Source organism: Scophthalmus maximus, chromosome 7 (assembly GCF_022379125.1).
Source record: "Scophthalmus maximus strain ysfricsl-2021 chromosome 7, ASM2237912v1, whole genome shotgun sequence".
Classification (NCBI taxonomy): domain Eukaryota; kingdom Metazoa; phylum Chordata; class Actinopteri; order Pleuronectiformes; family Scophthalmidae; genus Scophthalmus; species Scophthalmus maximus.
The window spans coordinates 20,609,739-20,631,957 of record NC_061521.1 but is presented as its reverse complement, the minus strand read 5'-3'; the positions used below and the strand labels follow the sequence as shown (position 1 = coordinate 20,631,957).

The window sequence follows — 22,219 nt, the reverse complement described above, 5'->3', positions numbered from 1 at the left end:
AAGTAACTGGCTACGGCGAATCCACACTTCCTACCGTGCTCTGCTCTACAGCGGCCACAATAATGTGCATCCAAGCAAAAGTCCAATCATTTAGCCCTCTCCCTCCAGCCCCTCATTAACCCCCAAAGTGTCAACTATCTCATTAACGCCCCCAACCATCCTCACCCCGAGTCCATCACTAGGCGTAAAGCATTCATCAACACTTACTGGGGGAAAAACTGATCATGTCTGAGGAACGATTTTATATCTGCATAGACACTGTACGCTTGGCAAACCTACAAGATATTCAATAAGGCAGCTCAGCCCTTTTCATTTGCATTATCAATGGCTACTGGTCTGAATCCCATCTTTCAATTATCATCCTTTGTTAAAGGCTTTATTCTGCTTGTCAGATGTGAGTCATCACTGGGTTCTCCCACAACGTTCGACCAATGTATCCTAAACGTTGGAGGGCCGGGAGCAAGTCTGAGGCGGTAATGAGTTTGTGTGAGAAGACGGGGTCAGGACACAGTGTGTGTGTGTTAATTAATCTGTTCCCGGGTGGGAGGAACTGAAGCGAGATGATGAGATTTAAGAGAGTAAATGGGTGTGCTGCACTCGAGCTGTCCTCTGTTGAGTGAGCGGGCAGGGTTAGAGGCTGGGCAAATGGCCGTCACCATAGTAACCAGATAACTTCCCCGGCCCCCGAGTCACTCAGTCAGTCAGTCATGACAAGCGAAAGCCTGGGAACATCAAACACAGGGAACATGGTGTCCCCGGGCGTCTTCCAATAAGACAAGGGTAGATGGTAGAAAATCTGTGGAGGAAATGTGCATGTGTACGCGTGTGTGCGTGCGCGCGCGCGCAGTGCACCTTTATCATGCATACAGATCATAAAAACTTTCTCATTACGTGGCACGGAGCCCAAATTGTGACTACTCTGATAGCATCAACACCTGCCAGTAATATTGTTAGATCCAAAAGCCTGCTATGAGGGAATAGCACCTGTCTGTGCATGCTGCACCACTGTCAGCTTGTCTCAGTGCGCGTATATAGGAACCGCTTTATTTTTTCCAAGGGACAGTCTTGGAGTCCAGGTGTGTGCCAGATCTGCTGTCTGTGCCCAGGGCTCCTGATGGCATCCAAGCCCCCGTGGTAATCAGCCCACTCTGCCTGCTGTTGCAGCCCGCCTGCCTCCTCCTCCTCCAGTGGCTCGTTTCAGAAACATCTGGTGGTTTACATGCAGCACACACCACCTGCCAGACGCCTCGCAGGCAGTGGCACCGCTCGCACCTCTCAGGTCCGTCCCACAACGATGCAACGACACACAGGAATCACCAGGAATATCTAGACAAATTTCTGGTCGCGAGGACAACTACACAGATAAACGCCGCCGGTTTTTAAGTTCTGCAGATGTAGCCTTTGAGCAATCTGTCAGATGATTTGTAAATGTTTTGTCATCACAATGTGGGACAACAATTGGGAGCGGTGTGGGGTTTTTTTGTTGTTGTTTTTTTAAGCTGCAGGATTTTCCTGTAAGCCCAGTGAAAAAATTGATTACAGTTTGGAAACTACACTTTGGACAATATTGTGATAAGTCAGTTATCTTTCCTCATTAACCAAGTGATTTGAAATGTTGCTTGTTGAAATATTGCTTTTTAAGTATGCACCTTGATGAACAAATTTCTCAGCCTGGCAAAAATGTAGAAAAAACCCCAAATGATTTACGCAGCAGTTAATTCAATTTAATCATAGAAGCACAAGGCATTAACATATTTGTATTGTTGTTTTTTTTTATCAAATAACATTTATAAAACTATTGTGCAAAACAATGTCCTTTTAATCTTCTTCAAAGACTGCACCAGTGGATAGTCATAGTCCTCTTAAATTAGGAAATATAACAAGTATGCATAATTTAAACAGCAAGTTGTAAGCTTATACAGTTTATGTACATTTTTACACAGACCTGGATTTTAAGTGCCCCTTAATCAATGAAAAGAACAAGGCAACTTTTACAATCAGCAAGGAAATCAATAGGCTGTACAGAGAAAATGATTAAAAACAAACAATGAACTTTTGCTGTTTGGCAGGTTCTTTTTATGGAGCTTTCCCAGACATGTGGCTGTTTTAACGTGTTGAAAAATGACCAGAGGGCATTTAAAATCTGGACAGGACAGGTACTGTACAAACATAACAGCATAACTTGTTGAACATGCAGTCTACCAGCAAATCAAAAGCAAACTCACAAAAATACGAAATAAATACAATAGTTAGTACATTTCAAGTTATTCGCTGACCTTCAAGTCAAGAGATTCACCAGGATTTAGAATCTGTCCTCTGTTGTCTCACATTACCAAGAGGTGTACACAGAGTGAGGAGACAACAAAGCTGACTACAACTTGGGCTGAATATCTTTGACCTACAGTATATTTTGATGTGAAATAAATGTCTTTTGAAACAGAGAAATCTGAAATGTTAATAGGCCAAATAGATGTAAACACTTTGTGCCGACATTTTTAACAGTAGTTCGTGGCATCTTTGTGCATTACCACACTTTTCAAATATTCTTTTTTCTTCTTTTTTGGAAACAATAATTCTTCACATGCTCTCCGGTATGTCTACCGCTGAGAGTAAGTTAGTGCTTCTCTACTTCGCACACATATAGCAGATGGTCCTCTGGAGACTTCCCATGGCTCTTGCTAAGGTGGAGCTTGATGGCGTGCTTAGTGGCAAATTTACGGACACAGAGCTGGCAGCGGTACACTGTCCCACTACTACTGCAGTCATCTTGTGATTGTGGAGAAAGGAAGGACTCCAGGGGCACTAGTTTCTCAGTCAGACAGTGAGAGTCCTTGACAGTCTGTTTGTGGGACAGCTTGGCCAGGTCTCTGATTCTGAAGCCTAGGTGGGCTTCCAGGTGACACACATAAGCTGCTGGGGTTCGTATCTGCGAGGCACAGTCACTACAGAAAAATATGGGCTGACCAGAGTCCAGGTTCTTCAGGAACTTGGTTCTGCCTGTTCTCCTTAGCTGGTACTTGACGTTAGCCAGCCAGTGGCTGATGGTGGTCATGGAGAGACCTGTGAAACGGGATACATGCATTCGTTCCTGTGGGCTGAGGTCATTGATTATATACTTTCCCTCTGATGCCTGTCTCAGGCTTGAGGCAAACTGGGCCTGCAGAAGAAGGAGGTGCTGGGGATTCCAGTTGGAGTGACGGCCTTTACGCTTGTGCCCATGCAGAGATGAGTCATCGTCGTCATGAGTAGATCCCACAACCTCAGCTTTTTCTGTGACCCGGGCTCGTGAGGAAGGCTTTGGGACATGATGGGACCGCGTCAGGTTCCTCAGCATGTCCGAGATATCCGACAATGCATTTTCATGTAGAGGGCTGCTGGATGCGTAGGGAGAGACCACCGTAAGCTTTGCAGGAGTAACAAGAGAGGCAGGAGAGATGGAGGAGGCTGTGGATGAGGGAGTTAGAGGGGCCGAGCCTACAGAGCCTACTCTTTCACTTTTCCCTTTTGTGAGGTCCATAGGCTGGTCTTCACTGGACTGGCAAAAACTATTATCAACTACACTTTCCAGCTTTTTGATCTGTGATGGAGGGGCGGCCACAGCAGCCCTCTCAGCCATGCTCTGGCTGAGCCTGGAGAGCAGGCTCAGGGGATCTTGGTTTGGCAAGGAGGGCTTGGCTGCTTTCCCCAAATGAATGTTCATTACTGACTGAAGAGCACTTAGAGGGTTGACAAAGGGCTGCTCTGGAGGAGTATGGCCAGTAATAATCGCGGTACTGCACCTCAGTGTAGAGGCGAGCGGGGACTTGACTGCTGTCTCTCTCTTGGGTTCTGTTGCCGGGGATGCTCTGTCGCTATGACTTCCCCTGTCGCTATTGGCTGGGGTGACTGCCCTCCATTCCCGAGGTGAGTCAGCCTCTCCTCCCTTGTGTGATTCTCCAGTTTCACTACTACAAGGGGAGAGATGGTTCTCCCTCTTTGGGGACAACTGCTTCACCCTTTGCTCTACTTTTGCTACTTTCTCAGTCACTTTTTTCACTAATTCCTCCATTGCCTGGAAGTTGTTGCTGGGAAAGGGGGAAGACTGACTTAGTGGTGGGGATATAAGAGGTTGGTTCTTGGAAAATGCTCCATCCCCGCCGTTGAACAAGAACTTAAGCGGTGAATTCTTTTCCATGCAGCCCTGTTGGAGCTTGAGGGCACCAGGGAACTGGTAGGCTGCATGGATGCTAGGGTAGCCGCCCCAGCTTGGATTCCCACTCTGGGCCTTGTTGATGGCTGATGTCACAGTGTTTTCCAGTGATTTGAGAATATCCAAGCCCCCTTTAGGGCTCTCCTTCAGGTCCTCTTCAGTAAGATAGCTATACTTTGAAATGTCATATTTTTCCTCCTTCTCAGCATCTTCTTCCTTCCCAATGGGAACTGCAACTAGCTTCTCATTTCCAACAGCATCTTGCTGCGTGCACTCCTCCTCAACCTCCTCCTTCTTGATCTCTTTGAGAGGAGGGGAGATGGCAGGGGGAGTTGTGGTTGTTTGGGGTTGAGGTGGAGGAGAGAAGGTTGAGGGTGCCAGTGGGACAGACTGGACCATCTGTTCAGTAGGTGTGGCAACCTTCCCAGGGTTGGGGGAGGTGGCCTCTGGAAGTGTTTTGATTCTCTTTCCCAAAGAGCTGGTCATCCTCAGAAAGTGTCCTGTCACCATCATGTGGGTTCTCAGCTCTTGCAGTGTATTATAAGAACTCCCACATTCCATACACTTAAGGATTTGGAACTTGTTGGATTCAAACTGCCAAGCATAGCTAGCACCATTCTGGTGGCCATAGCGGCTATTAGGGGTGGTGTAGAGGCTGGAGGAATGTTTGTGTGAGGGTTCACTCAGGTCGGCCTGCGGGTGCTTAACTTTGGGGGTTCCTTCTCGAGAACGTGGTGAGGCAGTAAGGTCCAGCCCCACAAGTCCTCGTTTCTTAGAGGACATGATTTTGGCTGCCACGGGGGCCATAGGCTCCTTCAGAGGCACTTTCTGGTAGTGTTTGGTCTTGATCATGTGGACACTGAGGTCCTGGAGGGATTCGAAGGAGTGGCCACAATACATGCACTTCAAAACTTTCTGGGCATCCTCCTTTCCCTCCATCTCCAACAGGGACCGCTTACGTGGTTTAGACCAGCGCTTTGCACCACTGCCTGCCCTGTCATGGTTGTCATCCCGGTAGTGGCCTGTGTCATTCATGTGAACTGTTAGCTCCACCAGGGTGTCATAGGCAGCACTACAGCCCTTACAGCGAAATTTACTGGCCCCAGTGAAGATTGAGCCAAAAAGCTTTGGGTTTTGCCTGTGGAGCTGGACTGTACTAAAGAGGCTGGGCTCAAATGGAGCAGGGTGACGGCTCTGGGGAGGATGCTGTTGTAGTGTCTTTGCCACTGCAGACTGGTGCCAGTCATAACTACCACTGCTGCAACTGCTGCTGCTACTAGTGCTATTGCTGCGAGTTGGCTTCTCTGTAGAAGCCGACGGCTGCGCCTGTGGCTGTGCCTGTGGCTGTGCCTGTGGCTGTGTGGAATTAAAGTTCAGCGCCGGTGACCACAAGGGGCTGGTCAGGAAGCTGGAGTAGATGGCCTTCATTTGTTCTAAGGTGTCCATGCCTATTGGAGGTGTCTTAGTGTCACCATTCAGAGGTGCTGTGACCAAGATGCCCTCGGCTTTTCTGGAGGGGCTCTCAAAGTCTGAGAGCCGGTCACTGGTCTCACTGATATGTGATTCACTGTCCATCTCTTGTCCCGAGAGCTCTGCAATCCCAGTTGATTGCTGGTCAGATGCCTGCTCTTTGGCAGTCCCCACGCTTTGCTCCACAAACTCATCTTTCATGGGAGGGTCATCCTGAGGGGCTGAGGGCAGGTCGTCTGCTTCTGCCTCCACATCCTCTACAGTTTGCTCTGTCAGTTCCTCAGGAGAATAGGCTGCAAGGAGAATGGAAACAAAGAGAGAAAGAAAGAGATGAGTTAAATTGCAGGGAGTGTAAACGCCATGTTAGAATAACTGGAGAAAAAGTTTCCCTGCTATGTGTGCCCGAGGACTCCCAGGGATAAATGAGCCATCTGTGTGGGAGCCTTTAAAGCTGAGCTGAGAAATTACAGTCATCCCATTTCACCTCATCAACCGTTGAGGTGTTATTTTCCTCTAGGCGAGCCTGTATTTATATACTACCCCAGCCACACGGAACTTATGCCTCCCCTCTTTTCACTCCTTCTATTGGAGGAAAACAAAAAAGAAATATCTTGGCAAAAACATAATGCGCCATTTTATTTATCTCAGGGCGCAACAGCTTGAAATGAAAACTAAATCTGAAATTAATGAAGCCCAATCTCACTGTGGCATTCTCCTCTGGGGTAATAAATGAGTTGGATCAACCTCCATCTGTCAGTTAATATGTCTGACGCCTCTTCATCTGCCTCTTCTCTGATTACACACACATACGCACACACAAACGCACGCGCACACACACGCACAAAGAGTATATCTTGAAGAATTTCAAGAGAAAGATGTCAGAACTTTTGACAAGTTAAACTGGACTTAAAGTGAGCACATTAGTTTCTTAAAACATAGAAGATCTATACTCAAGCAGCATTCTCAAAAGCACACCTCATCAGTCCAAACAGGTGTTAAATGTAATACAAACACAATACAAAGAAATACCACACATCATAAAAAAGAAAAGAAATAGACAAAATGAAGGGAGGAATAAATATAGACTAGGGGGAAGGAGGGATAAAGAGGATTAGATCAAAGTGAGGATCATCAACATGATGGCAATGCATAAGCAACCTATCACTTCGAATGCTGGCGCCCACTGAGACAAATGATATGCGTGATAATGTGTTTGCATATATGTGCACTGGCCATACACACATATACACACAAACTCCTCTGTGTTCCGTGGTGGCGAGCCGAACCCACCTAACGCCAACTCACCCCCTTCTTCCGCAGTGTCACCAAGCCCCCCCCCCCCCCCTTCATTTCCTGTCCACCTCGCTAAACCGCTAAACAAATAATCTCGGAAAACAGTGGACACCCTGTGGACAGGTCTGAGGCCGTTTGGACATTATTGTAAAATAAGACAAATGCCACAGTATAGAAGCTGAACTGTAGGTATACACTTTATTGGTTTGGGCACTCGCACAGTCGAGGCTGCGCATGTGGACACACACACGCACACACACGCACGCACACGCACACGCACACACGTCCAGTCTAAACAAAAATGTCATAGCTGAAATAACTCTCATTTCCAGTGCTAACAGCCAATCTCTAGGCAGCCATGTGGCTGGCGCTGGTCTGATTTGGGCCCTGGGGGCACAGTCAGCAGGCAGCCCCACTGAGGGGCCAGCCTAATGGAGACCTGGCAGGTGCGGCCCACTCTTCGTCTTCCCGGAGATTTGGTTTGTCACTGGGTATCCATTACCTGCCATTCTCCGCTGATAGGCCTCGACAGCCCTGATCAAAAGATGTCGTCGGGCCCCAGTCCGCTTGGCAGTCAGTGGCATGTCGTTTGTAAAAAGGGCCAAGCAGGGTGTAAATAAAATGACATGATCACTTCCCCGGCCCCTCATGTTCTGGACACAATTATGATAATGTGGACGTGTAGGGGGAGGGAGGGGTTTCGGGGGGGATGGAGAAGGGGGCGAGGAGGTAAATCGCTCATGCTCGGGCAAACATGCACGGGAGATATCTCACTCCTGCCAGAGCTCGAGCGACTGCCCACACCCTCTTTTCTTTTGCTTTACTTTCTCTTCCGCTTCTCTCCGTGGAAGGTATTTGTGTCAGAATCTCATTTGAAAGAGGAAATCCAGCCAGGACGGGGTAGTTAATATGTTTGTGTCCTGACTAGCTGGTCACAGTTGTCGGCTTGCATCAGGCGAGCCTGGCACACCGCTTGACCAAGTTGTCAGGTCACCTTTCTCTTCTTCAGCGAGAAAATATTCCACATATTTCCACTTCACATTTTCTGGCTATTTCATCAAAAATACTACGATATCTAATTTCATGTTACGCCATTACTGTACATCTGTAACACTTCCTGGGTCTCTGTCTGCCTTTGTAATAAATGTTTCACATTCCATACTAATACAGCTGCAGCTGGAAATTATTGTTCATTTGTCATTAAGCCTAGAGAGCACAGAGAAAAAAGGGGGGGGGGGACCAAAAGGACTAACTATAAACCCTACAGAGTCTAGCCGTGCTCCCAGGCAATTTAAAATGCAAAACAAAAACCATTATGTCTGAGCACTATCTGTTAATTTAATCCCCAATGACTGATAATCCATCACACAGGGCGACAACCACATCCAATTATTCTCCCTGGCTTGACTGACAACAGAGGTGATTTATCAAGCTAATAAAAGGTGATGGGAGTATAGAGGCTCCCTAAGAATAAAAGAAAGAGAGGAGGATTATGAATACAACAATACTCTTGAATGCAGTCTTAACTAATATCTAGGCATATGGTATTGGACCAACGTGTGAGTTTTTCTGTTGTGTGTGTGTGTGTGTTATAGAGAGAAACCGAGTGCGTGTGCTTTTAATGATAAAGTGAGCCGATGCCATGTGGGGAAAAGACAAGAATCATTAGGTTCCATGAATGATTCCTTGGGGGGGGGGGGCAGGATGGGAAGGGTAGGAGTTGCACATTCACACAATCAACAACTCAGTCACGGCTCATGCGGAAATAGCAATAACGCGTTTGCGAAAAACACACAAGCTGCAGAAAGATACAGGAGATACACAACCTCAAATACTCTATTACGTAATTATAAATAAAGCTAGTCAGTCAGTTATACCCCCCCACACACACACACACACGCACACGCACACACACACTCATACATACACGTAAATGCAAGCGATGAGGAGAGACAGTGACATCTTGGCTGCCAGGAGGCATTCCTGCGGAGTATCATTTTCATAAACATAAGGGCCGCAGACGAGCAGGGAGAGATCATCTGATAGAAATACTGCAGTGCTACTCGCAGGAACAACAGACAGGGCAGGGACAGGGGGGTGATTAAGCAGGAAGGTGCTGTGGCTGCCTGTGAAACAGAGCCTTTCAGTGTCTCTCTCTCTCTCCCCTTTCCTCTGTCCCGTGAGTTATTTCTCCTCAAGTGCTGCTGAAAGCGCTGTCTGTTTTTGATGTGTTTTAAATAGGCCTCATATGCGTATGAGTGATAATATTTAGACCCGCCCCCCCCCACCCCACCCAACCCCCACTATCACGTGTTTCTCTCAGGTCGAAAATATTTGCACTCCTCTGATGCCTTTAGCAGCCCAAACAGGCACCGAATTCCTCATCTCCGTTTTGAGTATCCTTCAACGAATGAGCAAAAAGTGCAAACATCGAGCAACTACTAACGGGGTTCGGTTTTCTCAAATCAGCTCCTTGACGACCAAACTGCATCCTCCCGGTCTGACTTCCATGGCTGGGGAAACGGTCTGGGAGCCAGATCGCACCCAACGGCAGTGAGATAAACAGGATGTTTCATTAAAAAAAAAAAAAAAAAAACTCTACCTGAGCCTGACCCTCAAATTCACATGACTGCTTAGTCTCTGCAAAAAAAAGAGGAAAAAAAAGTCCAACCTTGCCACAGGCGTCGTGATGTTTAAGAGGGCCCATTGTGAGGTCTTTGAGTACAACATTTTTTTTTTTTCATGTTAAGTGGGTGTTGCATCGACATCAGATGTCTGTATATTGCAAAAAAATTCCTTCTGTGCAAAGATGTGGCGAGAGGATCTATTTAAATTCACCTACTACTACTAAGTATTGCACCACAAAACAGTTCAATTAAATATATATTTATTTAATATAGGTACATTATAGTGTATTATGCGGTGTTTACGCGGGTAGATTACCTCATTATTTATAACTTTATTGCTGTATGCATAGCAAACCATGTACAAAGAGACTAGTGGAATCCAGGGAGGGGAGAGGAAATTGTCTTCATGGGTGGTCCCTCATAGCTTACTGTAAAGATTACAGGAAAGGTTTTGCGGCGTTGTTCTAAGACAACAACCGAAAAAAAACAAAAAACGGCAAAAAAACAAAGAAAGCACTGAAGATCAGTCTGTTGTGACCGGTTTGATACATTTTGAAGCCTTGCGTGATCGTGGGGTTTTGTTCCACAGACAATGAAGGCATTCTTGTATAAAAGATGACAGATAAATAAAGTTTACAGGTTTTTTTATGATGCAAGTTTCGCAAGGGCGAAAGGACGGGGTTCAGACGCCGCTGGCTGGGACACGCGAAGTCAGTAGGTGGTGCAGGGCGGCTCGTAGAGGAGAGAGTTAAACTGTGTCACAACATGACAAGGGGTTCTTGACATGTGTACAGTATTTTAACTGGACCTTGACGCCCCTTAAACCAACAGCAACCCTCAGCAGGGGGCTCTCACTGACAGGAAACCGCTCCAGAACACTTACAGGACAGGAAGTCACCCCAGTCTCAATCCCAAAAAAAAAGAAAGAAAAAGAGAGCTACAAACTGCAGACTTCCACCCACTCTCTCTCTCTCTCTCTCTCTCTCTCGAGTTTCCCAGCAGCCTAAAACTCTTTAAATAGATCAGAATAATTTAGTCCAAAAACAGCCCCATTCTGTCAAAACAGCAGCAGATCAGTAACATACCTAAAATGCCTCTCTGTTGCACACGTTTGTCAAAGTAACACACTCAATCAAACTTAGCGCTCTGCCTCACTTCCCTTTGATCCTCACAGGCCGGCTCAAAGTCCCACGAGAAAATATGTAACAGGTGATCTGTGGCCATCGGAAAAATTAACAAGTCCGGACATAAGTCGCCGCCCCCCCCCCCCAGATATGACCAGAGACGCCTATCAAGTGCTGCTCACATTCAGTTTTTTTTTGTTTTAACGCACAACTCTGCTACTACATTTTTCCCACACAGGCTATCATGTTACAAGCGATCGTGGATGTCTTTGTCTTTTTTCATTTGTGTGTGTGTGTGTGTGTGTGTGTGTGTGTGTGTGTGTGTGTGTTCTCTACCCCCCGATGGCATTGTGAATACATTGCGTCCGCCGATTGTAGTGCAGGATGTGTGATATGGGAGATGGGAAAAACAGAGAGATCATTCTGGCCCCAGGCGAAGCTCAGGGCTGAATCTTGTCAATGCACGGTGAGAGGAGAGCGAGAGTCAGACGGAGAGACAATAAGCAAGTGAGACACAGAGAGAGAGAGAGAGAGAGAGAAAAGGAAGGAGAAAAAAGACGGAGAAGAGATTCAACCCGCGGCTAATTGTTTTTTCAGACCTTTCAGACCTGAAAATTCATTTTGTCTCTCCGACATGAGACGAGACCACACGAAGGCCTCCCCTCCCGTTGCTACGCTGAGGAGGCCGAGCTCATCGCCAACCGGTCCGATACTCGCTGCAGCCACAATAAGCGATAGACCAAAGGTAAACAAACCCAAGAAACCGCACGGCACAAGCAGCTCCCACAAGGTGCAGATCCAAGGGCGGTGACGCGGATCGCGGTGCTGCGCGGAGGACGGTGTTTTTCCCGGTGCGTCACGCGCGCGTCGAGCCTGTTTCGTCTGCCGCTGCAGTCGGCCCAACTACCTTCAGGCCCACTTTCTCTGGCTCCTCCGTTCCATCACTCCCTTTATGCGCCTCCCTTGAGCTGTTTTCAAGTAAAGCCCCGCGAAGCAGAACTGCCGTACATTTCCCTATTCCTTCGACTGTTACAGCCTTATAAAACAATGCCGTTAAAAAAGGTCATCGGGTTGCGTGAACGAGGCTAAATTGTAAAACAGGAGGATGAGGGTGAGGCTGAGATTCGAGGTAAACTAGGTCCGACACCGGCACTATTGTATATCTGGCTTTTATCATTTTAGATCTTAATTTCAGGGTGTATGCCAGAACTATTTCACGTGCCAACATTTTTGCAGAGAGACGGGGGGATTTTTTTGCAAAAACACAGATTTATACCCGAAGCCTTGCAAATACCAGTGATCCGAGAAATGTCAGTTTTAACCCAGTGATCTAAATTAAACTGAGCTATGTCTTACGATTGTCTGCACAAAATAAAAAAGGCATGCACCAAAAACTACGGTAAGTGGAGTAGCCTCAAAGTCGAACCACTTTGCAATGGTCGGCCTAGTTAATAATTTGTGTGTTCATATTTCTTTTCACCACCAGTAGAGAGTTTCTATAACTGACTGATCTGGTCTAATCTGCCATTAACTTGATCAAAATGCCTGAGTTAAATCAAGCCGTCGTCAAGTCACGTTGTGCAGGCGTCTGACCCTTAGTTGTTGATTTAACATTGCATCTCTCATGACTGATAAAAAAAAGTATATAAAAAAACTATGAAAATATGACCTAGAAATGTGATTTTACTTTACGGTCAGGTGAGATTAGAGCAACATTCCTGTGAGTCTGAGATTAAAGGTTGTAGTTCAAATAAAATTAGTGGATTTTGAATTCAGGGCAGGTCTGACATCAGGCCTCATGTAGGTCTGAAGAGTTGAGACTACAGGGTCCGAGTTGAGACAAAGAGGAGATGGACTCTGGTCGGCAACCAGGATTACGTTTTGTAACTTGCGGCAGGGACTAAAACTGAGACGGCATTTAAAGTTGAGTCTTAGGTTAAAGGGGGGGAGGAGGGGCAGGAGGGGAGTAAAGTTGGGGGGCTTGGGAGTGGGACAACCAAACCCCTCTCACAACGCACAGCTGCTGCCATGATCGCCTAGCAACGAGGAGGTGATGGACACAGCCTGAAGATGGATGGCCACCATAAATCACCGTAGTGTGTAGGAGGAGGAGGAGGAGGAGGAGGAGGAGGAGGAGGTAGGAGAAAGAGAGAGCGAACGAGAAACAAAAAAACAAAACAAGTGTTTTATTGGTGTTTTTTTCCTCCACTTTTCTGTAGCCGCAGCCGAGCTGGCCTTGCCTTGACCTCCTTACTGTACTCTTGTATTCATGATGGTATGGGAATGATTCGGGACTGGGGACACTTTTGGACAAAGCTTCTGGGTAATTATCGCTTGTATTGGATGAAATGGATCATTTTTTACAATGTGCGATTGCAATAAACTCCACCGCGTGTCCCATGAGCCCTTCGGTGTCAGTTCTCTTTTTCATGATTCCTCTAACTTTTTTAAAGATGACAATAATGACAGACTATACCTTTCATAAAGCAACCCTGCAGGCAAGGCAATCTGGGTAGTGTAGTTGCGGGATAAACATCCCTGGGCTATCTGATTATGGCCTACTGCTGCGGCACTGGTGTCTTGTAACACTCAGAGAGAGCGCTCAGCCATCCATCACACAGTGAGTGTCTGTCTCGGGCTTTCCACCCTGCTTCTTCTCGTCCTGGCTCTCCAGTTACAGCCATACACGGCCGGCCTAAATAATCTTCCTCGTGATAAATGGCACTATAAGCCTGGTATCCATCATTAATCTGATTTTTAAAGAAGCATCCATCTTGGAGAGAGCCTGTTAGGGCCACGGGAGAGCAGAGAAGCCCGGGTTCATTTAAAGGCCAGGCTGCTGCATGAGTGATACCTGTCAGCCCTGCTCATCAGGGAGCAGCACACACACACACACACACACACATTAAACATTGACGCCATATGGCTGCACATGTGCGCACACACACACACCTCTACAGTGCCTCGAAGCGTGTACGATGTGCATATATTATGAGGGCACAACACCAACACACTTGGCGGACCTGTATACTCACAAAGCATATTTCTTTCCGTCCTTCTGACATCTAGAGACGTGTCACGGAAGAACATTCTGTCACCCATCAAATCACAACTCTCAGAGTAACTCAATCCTCCCTGTCATCTCGCAAAAATCTCCCCTCCCAAAACCCATCTCCTCTAAGGGTTTTTCAGGAAAACTCACTCTTCCCTGGAAAAACACTCTCTCTCTCTCTCTCACACAAAACGACAACCTCTTTTCCTCGCTCTCCATTCCTCTGTCTCTCTCCACTGCCTCTGCACCTCATTCTCCATTCCTCTCCCTCTCTTTGTCTCCCTTCATCCACTCTCTGTCTCCTGTTCCCCTCTTTCACTCTCTCTTTCTCCTCCTCTCTGCCCCCTATCCACCTCCCTTCTCTGTGTGTCTGGTAAAGCCCGTTTGATAAATGACACACGTCACCGTGTCAGAAGCGAAGGGTGGGTCAGTGATAAATGACTCTGTTGAAAAGGAAATCGGCTCTCTGGCATGGCCGGGGCTATTCTCCTCCTGGATTGGGTTTCAGGACCCCTGAAGACCGGAGCGACTCAGTTTCCCCGAAAAAGAGCACACATCCCACCGGGCTCTGACGCTCTCTACCTCCGGGAGGGGCGGGAGAGAGAAAGGGGGTGGGTGGGAGGCGGGTTGGAGGGATCCAGCCTGTCCCAATTGTCGGCACACTGCAGCTGCATCTATCACAACAGCGGTGGGACTATTTTTACAAAGCCTGCGACTCGGAGCCAGGCAGCGGTCCCGGCTGAAAACCTCGCCTGAAAGCACACTGGGAGCTGAAAGGGACGAGTGGAGGGCTAACGGTTTTCTATTTGTGACACTACTACAGCACTTACTCTCCTCTTTCTCTCCCGGAGTCCAACCCTATGGCTTGACATCTGCCAAGTGTGTGTTAAAAAAGAGAGAAGGCCCATTTCACCGCCCCCGCTCTTCTTCTCCTCCTCCTCCTCCCCCTCTTTCTCTCTTCTCTTACACTCCCTCTTTCACTCACTCGCTGGCAGGGTGGCACTGTTATCATTACACAGGCAGGATTTATGGAGTCAGGGCCTATGGCAAAAACAAAAAGGCATCTGTCAATACCTGTGGGAAACACTCCGTCAGCCTCCCCCCGCCTCCCTCCGCTGGTGCTCACAGCCTCATTAGGTATGCACTTATCAGACACATAGATCACAGACGTGACTCAACCTCACCGGAATCCAGCCACAGGACTTTCATTAGCAACAGGGCCTGCGAGGCCAAAACCTTCGCAACGCTCACACACCTGCAAACAACGCTGGAGGAGGCTTGTTGTTGTTGTTAACGCTCTCGCCAACACCGTCGGTCTGTGTGTTTTTCGGTGGAACAATTAGGTCCCAGCTCGCGCTCCCCTGCCGCTTCCGTGAGGTCATGCTTTCCCACGCAAACAACAGGGCCGCAGATGGATTAAAGAGCAGCTCACGCCATTTCACACGTGCGCGTGTGTCCGTAACGTGTTGTCATGAATACTTTAGACTTCGAATCGGCGTTAACGCGACGTGTTTTGCGTGCTCTGTGTTGTGTTTCTGGGTTTGCGTGCATTCCGTGCGTGTCGTGTGCGCACGTACAATGGAGGAGGAGAGGGAGGACACTGGGGCGATGTTAAAAAAAGGCCTGCAGGAGTTAAGAGAATTATGGTCTGACCCCAGCAGGTGGTCTACAGTTACAATTCCTTTCATCACCATCACAAGCCAAACCTACCAAGTCAGAAAGTGCATTCCCGTTGATCTGAGCGCACACGCACGTACGCACACACACACACACATGAGTGATGGCTGCCAGTCTGGCAGCTATAATCCTGACCCTGCAGTAAGAAGAGACTGTTGCTGAGGAGCGTGGTCAACATCAGAATCCCCCACCCCTCTCCTTTGGCGTCGGTCGGACTCTTCTCTGATACACACACACACAAACGACTGGAGTACAGGTTACTATGGCAGACGAAAATGGAGAGAGGGTTTTTTTCTTCGGCGGCACTGACACGTGCAAAAATCCCCCTCATACTGTACAGGTTAGTCATTCCAGTCGACATCCTGTCAAGTACGGAGGAGTATTTTAACTTTCTGCTTCCAACTGCTTTCGGGCCCGGGTCTCTCCTTTGCCGGGAGAGTATCTTTCTCGCGTTTGCTCGGCTGTTTTACGTGGCCAGCCGCCCTCGGTTGTTAAGAGCACTCAGACCTGACCCAGGTACGCAGGCCCATTTGTCACCTGCAGCGGAAAATTGAGTTACAGCGCGGCCAACGGCGGAGCGGCTCTGCGTAATATCAAGTTGATTACATCAAAGTGGTGGCAAACCTCATCGGGCTGGGCACCGCGAGCTTGTCATCTCCAATCACGGGGCCTGTCAGGACTCCATCAGCCTCACGGCTAATTGGACCAACGCTAATGAAGCAGGCAAAACAAGTTTTCTACTGTGGGGAGAGAGAGAGAGAGAGAGACCCTCTCAGACAGGGGAAGGGAAGAAAGAGAGGAAGAAGGCGAGAGAGAGAGAGTGTGTGTGTTCCAGAGACAATGAGAGAGCAAGGCAGTGTGTGGGTGTGTGTGTGTGTGTGTGTGTGTGGAGGAGGAGTGTGTGTGTGTGTGTGGGGGGGGGGGGGGGGGGGGGGATAGATTTTTCATGCAAGTCTCAAGGTTGCAGTGGGCTGACTCTCCCCCTAAGTCCCTAATCAAGGCCCATCATCTGTCATCCTTTTCTTTGCTCTCTCTATCACCATGCTCTGTGCTGCAATCAATTCATCATCACCCTTTGTGTGCCACTGAACAGTTGACAACTTTATAACTTGCAGCTGCACGGGGCTGACTGACAGGGGTGGAAGGGGAGCACGGAGAAAAAAATACAAATGAAGAAATGAATAGATGAATGAATGAACAAAGAAGTGTGGATTCGGGGAGAGAAAAAAAGTTGTTTTCTGAAAACACAAAACTGTCTATATTACAGCCTTTTATTCCGTTTCGTCAACAGGGGAAAACAGCAGTGTGACAGGGGAGGGGAGGGGAGAGCCGAGAGGAGAGGAGAGAGGAGGAGATGAAAAAAAACAAAAGAAAACATCCTTCTCACTGATCTGAAATCAGAAAGCTTTCAGTCATTCTTTATGTGCTCCCCGCGGCCACTCTGAGCCAGTGAGCATGTACATTAGGGCTGGGGCATTTTGATGAAATAAAAGCCCAGGCCAGCTTATGGCTAAACAGAATGGGAGCACTCACTCAGCCTGTCTCTGATTGACCATTAAAGCCATTGATGAATGGGCCTGTCAGGGGAGAGACAATTAAATCAAACATGAAACAAAGCCGTTGTGACGGCCCGGTCTGACAGAGCAAACCCATTCCTCCCCTCCATTACATAGCACACGGCTCCTTTTACAACCCCTAACCTACTCCTCCCGCCTCCTCTCTACCCACTTTGTGTGTGTGTGTGTGTGTGTGTGTGTGTGTGTGTGTGTGTGTGTGTGTTTTCAAAGTGAACAAGTGAGCATGTGTACATGGGAGTGTGATGTTCTCTGCAGAAAGTGTGTGTGTGTGTGTGTGTGTGTGTGTGTGTGTGTCTGTTTGTGTGAGTGATGTCTCACTGTTAAACCACTTTGCCCCCCCCCTTTCACTTTTTCGTGAGTCACTTGACCATTACAGTGGGAGAGAGAGAGAGAGAGAGAGAGAGAGAGAGAGAGAGAGAGAGAGAGAGAGTAAAAAGTACACAGGGCCTTTCAAAGTGGTTTAAACGTGACGTCAGGGGCCTGCAGCACATGGTGGGAAGTGATTTTCTGATGCAAATCGGGAAGGATCGGATCAAAGCCGCATGACAGCCAATCAATCAACCGTCAAATCGGACATGGCAACTGTCGATTATGGCTCCTTCCAGCCCACGAAACCCCATTGTCCGCCCTCAAATTGTTTATCTTATCCCAAGAAAAGAAAAAATAGAAAAAACCCTCTGAGGTAAAGCTCTTTCTCTCTCTCTCTCTTTCTCCCTCTCTCTCTCTCTCGCTTGTGCAAAGAAGTTATGCGCTCGGATCAAATGCGCACAAAGCCCCCCCCCCCTCTGAATGACACGCCTCGGGCACTTCCCATCAAGAAAACACCGCTTATTTCCACAGGGTTCATTTCTTACTGATCAAATGTAGATTGTCAATTAGGATCCGTAAAAGTTGGAAAGAATCGGAAGCGAAAGTTTACAGCAGCCAACTCGTCCGATGGGACCAGAGAGCTGCGCAGCGTTCAGGGACCAGAAGAAAAAAAACACAACCCACGCAGATTGTGGTCCACAAACTACATCCGTGAACAAAACAAACAACAACAACAACAACAACAACAAGATAACACTTTCGATGAGATGTCGCCAGAGTGACAAAGCGCAGCGTTGCCTAAACACAAAGTGGAAACGGAAATGCAGTGACTGTAAAGTGAGCTTTACAAAACAAAGGTAACATCCGCAGCTGAATGGAACGGAGCCTTTTTTTCCTCTTTTTTTTTTTCGCACATTATAGTTGGACACGTACCTGCCGCGCGCTTGGGCGCCTCTTGTTTCCTCCGTGGCATTTTCTCTTTAGGTTTTTCTTTTCGTGATCTGCGAGAGGATTTCCGTGAAACTCTTCTTCTTCTTCTTCTTCTTCTTCTTCTTATTCGGGGGATTCGATACACCCCACCTTCGCTGTATCCGGGAAGATCCACCTCTTACTCAAAAAAGATTCACGCCTTCGCGTAGTGGACTGCACAACACCGGCGAGTCCGACGGCGAGGGAGAACTCGAAGGCATCGTCGCGGAACAAGCAGCCTGCGGCGAAAAAGTCAGCAGGGGGGGAATAATGTGAACGAGGTGGGGTCACGATGGTTTCTCTTTTTCTCTCTCTATCTCTGTGTGTGCGTGTGTGTGTGTGTGAGTGTGTGTGTGTGTGTGTGTGTGTGTGTGTGTGGTTCGCGTTGTGTTGAGTGTCAGCGGTGATCGGCAGCCTGCGTCCACCTCGGGCTGCCTGGTCTGGCAAACAGGCAAAGTTGAGGGATAAGGGAGAGACGATCGCGTCACTCGCGCAGCAGGAGAATGGGCAAACCCACCCGCTCCGTTAACTCTTTGCGTCGCAGGGAGAGAGAGGGAGAGGGAGGGAGAGAGGGAGAGAGAGAGAGAGAGAGGGAGAGAGAGAGAGAGAGAGAGAGGGGGGCGGACACTGCGCGTCCTCCCACCGCGGCCGAGCTCCTGCGCATGGAATCACAGCTCGCAGCCGATCGGTTGATTATTACGCACAGTGTGTAGGCTGATTATCACCGGCCACAAAACCACCCGCACACCAACCGTCTGAATCGTGTCAGCAGATGTGTGTGTGTGTGTGTGTGTGTGTGTCTGTTGGCTTCAGCTTCTGTGGATTTATCAATTACATTTTTTCTGCAATGTGCCATGGTAATATTTCTATGGAAATATACATGCACACATGTCTAATTATTACTACTGGCCCCCTTATTGCTCTTTAAAAAGATTTGAAAGAACAATAAGGCTTTTTCTTAACATGCAAAACAATCTGAATCTCCAATTTTATTAAACTTCCCAAATTCCCCATGCTTTTGGAATATATTTTGGTTTTGTGAAATTAAAATGACAGTATAGAACAGTATTCATTACATATATTTATACTTAATGTTATAAGTATACACACACAAACATAATGTTATGAATGCATAACATTTCTGATAATAAAAATCATAGTAATCTCTTTTCTTCTTTTTTTTACACATTAGTTTGATCTTTATTGTCAGTGCCAGCATGACACAAAGCATTTTAGCATCTTAATATAGTGCAAACATTAAAAAATATATATATGTTCATATATCAAACGTACAGAATGAACTATAAACCACAAGGGGTAGTATTTTTTGATATATTGAAAATAAAATAAGCTATATTTTAAATGCCATAATATATCAGTTGTAATTGCGTATACGGTAAAATGAGTCTGATTGTGTTATGTGCTGTATAAACAGCAATCAGGTTTTTAACGTATACAGTGTAAAAAGGACAAATGTACAGAATGTACAAAATCTACTCTAGTTTACTATTTAACTGCTGCAAAAAAATTCTTAAGCAACCCCCCACTCCAATGCCACAAAATGAAAACATGCCTCATGTCCTTTCCTTGCTAATTTAACGTGAGCAGTAAAATGTTAGCTTTCATCACAGTAAAGGGTTCTCCCATATATCCACATTAGGGAGAGATCAAAGCCAGTTCGAGGAAGGAGGCGCTAAGTCTTAGTGCAAAGGTAATGAGTTTTCTTCACCACTTGCCCCCCCCTTTTTTTCTCGAGCCAGCAGTATCGCTGCGGAGTGGGATGGTCCCGGGCCCCCCCGAGCCTCTGATGTGTGCTGACCCCTGCCAGCGAAAAAATGATACACACAAATACCAAAACATGCTGCGTGTGTGTGTGTGTGTGCTCGATCTGGTACATGCATGTTTTGCACACACAAAACTGCAAGTGGAGAGAGTGCTCACTGTCAAGGATCTGCCCGCTTCGTCAGAAACCTCAAATAATCACAAATGGCAAACATACACACATCCTCTTTCTTTCTCCATCTGTCTGTCTGTCTGTCTCTCTGTCTGTCTGTCTGTCTCTCTCTCTCACACACACACACGCACACGCGCACACACACAAGCATCCTCTCACAGTTAACAAGAATTAAAGGCCTCTCTGATCAGGACTCGTCCCTGCCTCCCCGTCTCTAAGAGCACAGTGGCTGGGTCCCTGTCACTTTAACAACATGAAATTACAACCCAAATGGGATGTCAGGGGTTAGCAGTGTCTCTGAGAGAACTATGTGAATATATTTCCTCCTATGGACCTGCCCCCAACGTGACCTCCCCCAGGAACAAGAAGTAACCCGGTGATTGGCGTTTTTACAGCCAAATTAAACCGTCTTGCAGCCCGCTGGAGGCAGGAGGAGAAAGCGGCCCTTCCAAAATTAGTGAGCCATCATCGTGACAGAACGTAGCGGGGACATGGTGTCATCCGGCTACAGTATCGATTAACCCATAAATAGTATATGGCCTCTACAGTGTGGCTCTCCTGCAGGCTTACACTTTAAATGCAAGTTATCTCAGCTGTGCATCTGTCTTGCTCTGCTGTGCGCGTTAAAACCCTGATACCCGGAGAGACCGCAGCCTCGATTGGGTGTTTAGCACATAGCGAAAAAAAAGAGGACATAATGTGTATAATTAGTGAAATGCAAATTGAATCTTGGAAGCTTTTTTTGTGCTGGAACATCGTTGTACTGATCAAAGTGCAAAACAGAATGTGAAGTTTTTAATTAAAGAAAAAACATTTGAGCACCCGCTTCCTACGGAATTGATCGTTCCATTGTTTTAAGATATGCAGTTTGGTATCGGAAGATTGCATGTTTTTTGTTTTGTTTTTTAAGGCAGGACTGTGTATGTGAATCTCTCCAACGCCAGGTAGCCCTGTTGCATTATCCCCCTCTTCTCGCTCTTGACACCAGGATTATCATAAAAGAGGAATGCCTGTCAAGCCCGCATTGATTTGCACACACCTTCGCCCGATCATCCTCAAAGTTGCGATTAAAAAAGCTGCTTCTGTTTTCCCATTGAAATCTTTTGGCAAAAAAAAAAAAAAAAAATGCTGCGGCCTTTCAATTTCATAGCCTCCAGAACACTCAAGTATTCATTGCACTCTACTTTTCGCTTTCAACCGCTCCGTGGGAGGCAGGACTCGCGACATCTATGTATGCTGCTCCTATTCATGATGCTATTCAAGCCTTCAGATGTGTGCTGCAAGTGATCCCTCAATACCATCAGATCACTCTTAATGGCGCACGCCCAGTTATGGGCCTGTCCAGCTAGGCAGTGCACTGCGGTGTCAGAGTGCAAACTGTCAGTTGTGTTCTCAATTCTTCAGCACCGCTTTGTCAACGCTAAGCACCAATCTTCCATTGGGTGGCAAAGTTTGGCTGCTACTCTTGGAAATGCCTCCGGATGAAACTTAAACGGCAGCAAAATGACACTCAATGGGTTTTTTCGGTTTATTTCCCGCAGGCAGAAACATGTTTGTGTGTGTGTGTGTGTGTGTGTGCTTGTCGGTCTATCTGTGTATTCATGTGGGTATGTTCATGCGTGGGTGTAGGTGCGGTAATGCATGGCCATGTTGAGAAGAGTGATTGCTTTATTCCTGCCTTGTATGTGCTATGGGGGCCGGGGCCGTGTCTTTGGGCAGCTGTATGGATGGCTAAAGGAGGTCTCCATCATTCATAAAGCGCACTCCTACATGTAGAATTGATCTTGCCAAGAAACAGGGTGGCAATAGCAGTTCATCAGTCTTCCCCGACCACAAATCACTTGGAGGTGTCCCCCCCGGGGGGAGAGGTGACACCATTGTCAGTGCAGCAGTCCCCTCGGACAAAGGAAGGGGCAGGGCAGGAACTCTCGCTTATACGATGGCCCCAAAGTGTCCGAAAATGTGAAAAGCATTCATG

At 47.3% G+C, this 22,219-nt stretch overlaps 1 protein-coding gene across 1 annotated transcript; it reads right to left on the bottom strand.

Moving 5' to 3' along the window:
- Positions 1 to 1,699: 1,699 nt before the first annotated feature.
- On the bottom strand, positions 1,700 to 19,060 carry tshz3a (teashirt zinc finger homeobox 3a). The gene is made up of 2 exons (XM_035642750.2): positions 18,252 to 19,060; positions 1,700 to 5,952 (listed from the first exon to the last, which is right to left on the bottom strand). Exons 1-2 carry the CDS (start codon positions 18,289 to 18,291, stop codon positions 2,615 to 2,617), a joined length of 3,378 nt encoding a protein of 1,125 aa, XP_035498643.1. The 5' UTR covers positions 18,292 to 19,060; the 3' UTR covers positions 1,700 to 2,614.
- Positions 19,061 to 22,219: the final 3,159 nt, after the last annotated feature.

What these genes read in the sequence shown, in the direction of transcription:
- tshz3a (XM_035642750.2), bottom strand. Translation starts at nt 18,291, where the DNA reads ATGCCACGGAGGAAACAAGAGGCGCCCAAGCGCGCGGCAG. An exon ending in GGCGCCCAAGCGCGCGGCAG is followed by an intron (nt 5,953 to 18,251) that starts GTACGTGTCCAA and finishes TTCTCCTTGCAG; the next exon opens with CCTATTCTCCTGAGGAACTG.